Below are 8,619 nucleotides of genomic sequence, written 5' to 3' on the forward strand. Positions count from 1 at the left end.
CGGGCTCTTTTTTGTCCATATCCTTTTCATCTGTTATTGTAGAAGAAGCATGACAACCTAATCCAAGACTTCTTTCTCCATTTTACTCCGAAGTCTACTGAGATACAATATGTTCCCTCTCAACCAAGGATTTTGTAAAGAACATCTTGACACACAACCACTAGAAGATTGGCACACATGCCTCCCACGTATATATTAGATGGAATATTTGTAGATTGAGGCATTCACTCATGTTCCTCAGAAGACAGAGAAGCAAAGGGACTGAAAAGGACCTACACGAAAAGTAAAAATGGGGTCTTCTGGTGATGAGTACCTCCAGCCCAAACCAAGACTTACCTGGCATCAGCTCTTTTTTGTCTACCTCTTTTTCATTTCTCATAGCAGAACCCATTTCTCCATTAAACTCAGAAGCCTGATAAGATATGTCCTTCTAGGTGTAGTCTATCGTGAAAAACATCTTGGCATTTAGCAACCAATACTTACACTTATTGGAGTTGGGATCCTACCAATACTCCAAACTGGCAATGTAAATACCAAAGATGATAACGGTGCACTTTCTGGTGGTGTTTAACACTACCAAACCCCTAAAAACCTGGTAGAGAAGGACTTTATCTGCCTTCATCTCCTTTCCATATTCCTTGTTTTCCCTTTCTCCATGGATGCTACCAACTTGCTTATGGTCTTAAGGTCTATCTCTATGGCACATACACCCTTGTCCAATATAAAGGGGTCTGACTTTTTAGTTATTGGTCATGGTCCTCTTATTATTTTGACTTTTTTTTATCTTGAGAAATGTCATAGCTCAAAATGGACCCCCGCCTATTCATAACTGGGTGGGAGGGTAATGACAGTTGATGTTAGTGGTGTAATAGTGTTGAAATGGCTCCCCAATCACATTTTGGAAAATTCAGTTCCAACTTTGCCCCCTAGTAGAGTCCAAAAACCTGAACTGTGGATTCTTCAGGTAATCAAGAAGACGAGTAAGATGCTAAGAATGTCATCCAACAGCAACGCAATGTTCGCAATGTTTGCAGTAATTGACGAGAATTAGAGGCATTAAAGAAAGATGGATCCCGCGCCAATCAGTGACAACCCATGAAGAAGACATCCATTATTACACTCAAAACTTATAATCAAATTATATTCGATATCGCGCCTACAGTAATTAGGAGCTACAAAGTGTACAGCACTCGTAGTGTTCAAAACTGTGAAAGTTTACAGAATACAAATCGTCTACAAACACATTACGACAGAAGGTACACGATCTGTCAGTACATTAGTCAATGGGCTGAAATACAAGGATGGAGGCACTTTCTCTTATAAATCCTATATATCAGACCCATTTAGCAATCCTACAAAGGTGTAGCATGGGGGGGACCACGGGTCATGTGCCTTAGGTGCTTGGGCGTAGGTGGCCACCATTGGCTTGAGTGGTAAGGGTTAGTAATATAGCATACTGTTACCAGACATATTAATTTGGTGGAGGAATGCGGGCAGCAACTCAGCATGTATTATGTATACTCTCCAACCATTGTCCTATATCTGGGGTTTTTTTTTCTGACCTGGGAGTATGGGGTACTAATTATCAAAAATGTGCTGTAACCGGACCGTACTTACAGGCAATGCTCAATGGAAATAAGAAAATGCAAATTAGCTCTTTTCCATAGGGAAGAATCCATCCTATATTTAATACGCCATACACCCAGCTATGTTGGAGGTCTTTACACCTCGTCAGTACAAAGTAGAGTAGCTTTGGCTCCTTTTTAAAAATATGTAACTGGTTTGGCTACATTTTTTATTTTCCTTCTTGAGGATAGCTAATTTGCATATTTAATTTTCCCAAGAAGCATTGTTCTTTAAAGAGGACAGTTTTAGATCTCATTTCATTCCCGCTGCTTCCCTGCATACTCCATTTTTATTTTATTTTTTTAAATCTGCCATACGGTTTTAGCGATATGTAACTTTTTATTTAGTTCTATTTTTTATGCTCTGTACCTAGGGGGCGTGACTAAAGACACGCCCCCGAGGAGCCTACCTCAAGAAATTAGTAGTAAATAAGACCTATATCTCTAGAATGGTATGGCGGATTTAAAAAGAAAAAAAAGCTAAATACTCATGGGACCATTGGAAATAAAAATAGTAGCAATAACTGGTCACTTTTGACCTGGTGGCTGGTCACCTTTAAGGAGATTCAGAGAATGCCACGCGTGAGCTGGGGCAGGGCTTAGTCCTGTTTCTTGTACCCCTACACTGGTTCCTACCTCCCATATTTGTGAGTAAGTCGACAGTGCCCATTATGAAGGGCGATGGGGGTGATCCTGAGCTGAGACTCCCAACGCCGTTACAAGAGCTCAGTACCAGCTGCAGAGTTTAGCGCGATGGCAGTTGGGTTAACAGCTGTGACTTTCCTACTTAGCTTCCACTTGGCACCCTTACGTCGCACTGCTTAAATTTTAAGCCAGCCATTCTGATAAGAGCTTCCACTTATAACTTGCGCACTTGGATCAGTTATGGGGAGACGCGGATACACTTTTGACAGTGCGAAAATAACTAAGGATTGGGCAGACTGAGTTCCAACATGCTCAATCTTTGTATTCCTTGATGGTTGGACTTTCTGGCTGATACCACACATATTCATTATAGGCATGAACCCAAGAAATTCAACTATAATGCGTAAAACGTATACCGTATATAGCCAACCTGGGCACAGTATATAACAGGGGTGGCATGTGTTATTTTGAAAGACAGAAATAAGATCGGGTCTATCCAATTACATCAGTTTGGCCAGCTCTGTCCATATGGATGACCCTATATATATTAATGCCACTCCCTGCGGTTGCGGTCCTCGAGATCGGCGCCCTTGATGATGTCATTAGATATGGCAGCACACCATGGCGAAGCATCATACATGGCGCTCAGATAATGCCGCCATCCAACGCTGCAAGATGACCATCAATAACATGTGTGGCAGATCACATATCAATGCAGCAGACATGACACCCAGCCTGTGCCTGTATGTGCCGTGGCCGAACACAGTGCTGTGTGACTGATGGGGACAAATACTGCAGTGACGGTGTGTGTGTGCCGCTACACAACTGCAGATCCATAACACATTGTCCTGGTAATTACACATAAGCAGCACTTATTGTGCCGGAGGATCGGAGTATTGTGCGCTTGTGTGTTTTATGGTATAGTCATATTTATACAAGTATCATGGCTGTCACTGTGCAAATATTTGGGAGGCTCCATAGATATCTACCGGATAATAGCGAAAAATTTGCCTGTGTACAAATAGGATGTGTGTCTGTGTATTTTGTATATAGTGTGTGTATAGAGTACGCATATATACTGTATGTCTCTCTGCATGGGTATGTATAGTGTACATATGTGTGTCTCTGTGTATGTATGTGTGTATACACAGAATGCATGTCTGTATATGCGAGTGTGTATGTGCCTAAAGCATCTATAAGTCTGTGTGTATGTGTACACAGGTAGTATATGTGTGTCTACACAAACTATGTGTGTGTCAACATGTTGTATAAATGTATACAAAATGTATTTGTGTTTTATGTATGTGTGAATATATGTGTATACAGGTTGCATTTGCAAGTTTACAGCCAGTACACATGTATGTATTGTGTGTATGTGTATGTGTGTTCACAGGCTAAATGTGTGAGTACACAGATTGTGTGTGTATAGACATTGTGTGTCTGCGCATACAGGTTGTGTGTGTGAACAAGGTGAAATGTGTGTATGCACAGGTTGTATATGTGAACGTGTACATGTGTGTGTACCCAGGTTGTACACATATCTGTACACAGATTGTATGTTTGCATGCTCATAGGTTGTGTGGGTGAGTGTATATGTATGTATAGAGGTTGTGTGTGTATTCACAGGTTGTATATGTGTACGTGTACACAGGATGTGTGTATACAGGCTGTCTGTTGGTATAGAGGCTGTGTATACACAGGTTGTGTGTGTGTATAGAGGTTGTATGTGTGTATAGAGGTTGTGTATACATATGTTGTGTGTGTATACAGGTTGTGTATAGACAGGTTGGGAGTTGAATTGTTTGCAAACAGGCTGTATATGTGTAGGCGTACAGAAGATTTATGTGTGTGTATATGTGTACATGGGTTGTATATGTAGGCAGGATGTGTGCATGCGCTGGGGGAAGGTGTGTGTACACAGGCTGTATATGTGAAGGTGTACAGAGGATATATGTATGTATATGTGTAGAAGGGTTGTGTGTGTATGTGTACGCAGGATTTGTGTATGCGCCAGGTGGAATGTGTGCTCACAGGTGGTATATGTGTAAGTGTACAGAAGATGTATGTGTATGCACGCTTTGTATGTGTGTATATGTGTATGCAGGATGTGTCTGCACCAGGCGGAATGTGTTCACACAGGTTGTATATGTGTAGGTGTACAGAGGATGTATATGTGTACACAGGTTGTATGTGTATATAGGATGTGTGTGCACCAAGTGTAATGTGTGCACAGGTGTATATCTGTAGATGTACAGTGGATGTATATGTGTATATGTATTTCTGTATATGTGTACAGAGGTTGTATATGTGTATGCAGGATGTGTGCATCAGGTGGAATGTGTGCACTGTTTGTATATGTGTAGGTGTATAGAGGATGTATGTGTCTATATGTATTTCTGTATATGTGTACACAGGTTGTATATGTGTATGCAGGATTTGTCTGCACCAGGTGGAATGTTTGCACACAGGTTGTATACGTGTACAGAGGATGTATGTGTGTGTATATGTGTACAGAGGTTGTATATATGTGTATGCAGGCTGTGTCTGCACCAGGTGGAATGTGTGCACAGTTTGTATATGTGTACATGTACAGAGGATGTATGTTTGTATATGTATTTGTGTATATGTGTACAAAGGTTGTATAAGTGTATGCAGGATGTCTATGCACCAGATGGAATGTGTACACAGGTTGTATGTGTACAGAGGTTGTAGGTGTGTATATATGTGTACACAGGTTGTGTATGTGTATGCAGGATGTGTGTGTGCCAGGTGGAATGTGTGTGCACAGGTTGTATATGTGCAGGAGCACAGAGGATGTATGTGTGTATGTATGTACACAGGTTGTATATGTGTAGGTGTACAGAGGATGTATGTGTGTATATGTATTTGTATATATGTGTGTATAAGTGTACACAGGTTGTATGTATGTGTGTGTATGTGTACACAGGTTGTATGTATGTGTATGTATGTACACAGGTTGTATGTGTGTGTATGTGTATGCAGGATGTGTGTGCACCAGGTGGAAGGTGTGTGGATGTAGGTGCACATAACGTTTGTACATTTATCTTCACACATAAGGCAGTGTACATGTATACAGCGTATATCTGTATACGGCATATATTACACATTTAGCTACAAGTTCTTGGTGAAACGACATAACAAACATCAGCTACACAGAGCAGCGACAGCAGAGTGAGCAGAGCCGGGTACAGAATGCCATTCATTCCCTGCAGACGAGACACCCAGCGCGAGACACCTACGAATGTGTGCAGAATACAAGCAAAATACCAATCTGCTTGTGAGAGCACGCCACCGAAAAAAACCCCTGAGGAGCAATGTGGCCGCCTGTATGTGCCAATGTGAGTAAACAATCCGTGACCACCACCACCGGTATGAATGAGCAGCCCAGTGCTGCGGCACAGACCACCAGTGCACACCAGTGCCATCAACCACTGATTGACCATTGGTAACGCCATGATAAACCACCAGCTGGGGACCCCTCTGATCTGCATTGGGGGATGGGGTGTACACGTGTGTCACCACCTGCAGTGAAGATGGGGGGTCTCACATCCATACTGACGCAATCAAGGTCAGTTATTAATGCAGATGTTCCGGATAGGGATTATCGGATGTGATTGGCCATGATAATATATGCCCCCCATCAAATAAAAGGCACATATCACAGGTAAGCACCAAATAAAAACCGCTCTGTGTACCAGATCGCGAAAAGCTCATCGGTCGGTGAATGCAGTGTAACCCTTTAAATGCCACGCTCGGGTTGAAGCCCATTATGTCGAGGCATCGAATGACCACCTTGAATATCAATGACCCTTTATATAGTCGCTACTACTCACCACTAGCATTTTTACCGCATATAAGGTGCTGGAACGGTTGGAGTAAACCCCATAGCTCCGAATCGTTGTTAATCGCCTGTTCTAGGGATTCTGCGGTAAAGTTTGGCGCCTCGTTCTCTTTTTCGGGGCGAGGCATGGCCAGGACCCTCTTGTAGATCTCCTTGAAGAGGGTCTCCATGCAGGCAGTCAGGTAGATGGCGGAGTGTTCGTGGATCCTAAGGGCCACCCTACTGTCCACCATCCACCGGTAGAACTTCCCAACCGAAAAAGTCAAGCCGCACCGCACCGATTTGCCCCGGCTCAGTCTGTCCCCGGTGCTCATGTTGTATAGCGAGAGGGCGCTAAGGGCTGAGGCCGTGCAACCGGACGACAAGGACCACGCCAGGACGATCTCCATGGCACTTTGGATCTCGTACTTGGTGCATTTGGCGAATCTTAGGCTCAGGCGTTGAGCCTCTTTGGCGATCCTTACGAGAGAGCGGCTGACCAAGGTGGACAGCTTGGAGAGGACATCTCGGCCAGCACCGGTCAAGATCTGCTCCTTCTTCAGAAGAGCTTCTACCTCCTCAAGGCTCCAGGGGACTTCCTCAAGGTCAGGCAGCCTGGAGCACTGTCCTGAGCAGTCCAGGACCTCCGAGTCTTCAGCCAGGACAGTATTGACCGTGTCAAAGCTGTTGTGTCTACTGTGCATGGAGTCAGTTAGAAGCCAGCAGTGTCCTCCATGGGCAAAGGCTACCGGGTGAGAATCAGAACACAGGGACAAGTTGGAAGACCTGATGGAATCAGCTGCTCCACCATAACCAGAATCCAGGGTCAAATCCTCCAGAGTCCTCACAGCTGTCTTACCTCTTCTTGCCATAACTGCACTTCATACTGCACCAGGGAAACTAAAGGGAGGAAACAGAAAGGAGCAGCCGATGCAGAGGAGTCTCTGAGGGAAGGCAGCGCTTCAAGGGAAAATACCGAGATGCACGATACCTCGGATTCCAATGAAGAAGGCAAAATGCCACAAAGTCCGATGCGAATGTGCGATGTCCCCCAGCGCTGAGCCCTGCACTGCATCACAGAGGAGCGAGCAGAGGCACACAGAGGCTGGCCTCAGCGCCCGGGGCGGGGCCTGAGCGGGACACGGCGGCCGCCAATCAGCGGGCGGCAGAAGGAGCAGCGGTGACAGGGGGCGGAGCCCGGGAGAAGGGAGAAAACAGGGGAGACGACGGGAGAGGAGAGGGGAGCACGGCACACCGAGCGGTGCGGGGAGAAAACAGGGGAGGAAACGGGAGAGGAGAGGGGAGCACGGCACACCGAGCCGGGGAGAAAAGAGGGGAGGAAACGGGAGAGGAGAGGGGAGCACGGCACACCGAGCCGGGGAGAAAACAGGGGAGGAAACGGGAGAGGAGAGGGGAGCACGGCACACCGAGCAGTGCGGGGAGAAAACAGGGGAGGAAACGGGAGAGGAGAGGGGAGCACGGCACACCGAGCCGGGGAGAAAAGAGGGGAGGAAACGGGAGAGGAGAGGGGAGCACGGCACACCGAGCCGGGGAGAAAACAGGGGAGGAAACGGGAGAGGAGAGGGGAGCACGGCACACCGAGCAGTGCGGGGAGAAAACAGGGGAGGAAACGGGAGAGGAGAGGGGAGCACGGCACACCGAGCCGGGGAGAAAAGAGGGGAGGAAACGGGAGAGGAGAGGGGAGCACAGCACACCGAGCCGGGGAGAAAAGAGGGGAGGAAACGGGAGAGGAGAGGGGAGCACAGCACACCGAGCCGGGGAGAAAAGAGGGGAGGAAACGGGAGAGGAGAGGGGAGCACAGCACACCGAGCCGGGGAGAAAAGAGGGGAGAGGAGCACAGCACACCGAGCCGGGGAGAAAAGAGGGGAGAGGAGCACAGCACACCGAGCCGGGGAGAAAAGAGGGCCGAGGAAACAGGAGAGGGGAGCACAGCACACCGAGCCGGGGAGAAAACAGGGGAGAGGAGCACAGCACACCGAGCCGGGGAGAATAGAGGGGAGGAAACGGGAGAGGAGAGGGGAGCACAGCACACCGAGCCGGGGAGAAAAGAGGGGAGCACGACACACCGAACCGGGGAGAGGAGAGGGGAGGAAACGGGAGAGCAGAGGGGAGCACAGCACACCGAGCCGGGGAGAAAAGAGGGGAGCACGACACACCGAACCGGGGAGAGGAGAGGGGAGGAAACGGGAGAGCAGAGGGGAGCACAGCACACCGAGCCGCGGAGAAAAGAGGAGAGGGGAGCACACAGAGCGGTGCGGGGAGAAAAGAGGGGAGAAGAGGGGATCACACCGAGCCGGGGAGAAAAGAGGAGAGGGGAGCACAGCACACCAAGCCGGGGAGAAAAGAGGGGAGAGGGGATCACAGCACACCGAGCCGGGGAGAAAAGAGGGGAGAGGGGATCACAGCACACCGAGCCGGGGAGAAAAGAGGGGAGAGGAGAGGGGAGCACACCGAGCTGGGGAGAAAAGAGGGGAGAGGAGAGGGGAG

General features: G+C 47.5%; 1 protein-coding gene across 3 annotated transcripts in view; it reads right to left on the bottom strand.

The window, feature by feature from the left end:
• ABTB3 (ankyrin repeat and BTB domain containing 3) overlaps window positions 1–7,222 on the bottom strand; it is a 290,533-nt gene extending 283,311 nt beyond the window's left edge. For all 3 annotated transcript variants that reach the window (XR_012752998.1, XM_075344271.1, XM_075344270.1), the window contains exon 1: window positions 6,125–7,222. Coding sequence is in view for 2 of the 3 variants with exons in the window: in XM_075344271.1 (XP_075200386.1) it covers window positions 6,125–6,983 (859 nt within the window). In the remaining variant the exon portion in view is untranslated. The remainder of the gene's footprint in view (window positions 1–6,124) is intronic.
• Window positions 7,223–8,619: the final 1,397 nt, after the last annotated feature.

Source organism: Anomaloglossus baeobatrachus, chromosome 4 (assembly GCF_048569485.1).
Source record: "Anomaloglossus baeobatrachus isolate aAnoBae1 chromosome 4, aAnoBae1.hap1, whole genome shotgun sequence".
NCBI lineage: Eukaryota > Metazoa > Chordata > Amphibia > Anura > Aromobatidae > Anomaloglossus > Anomaloglossus baeobatrachus.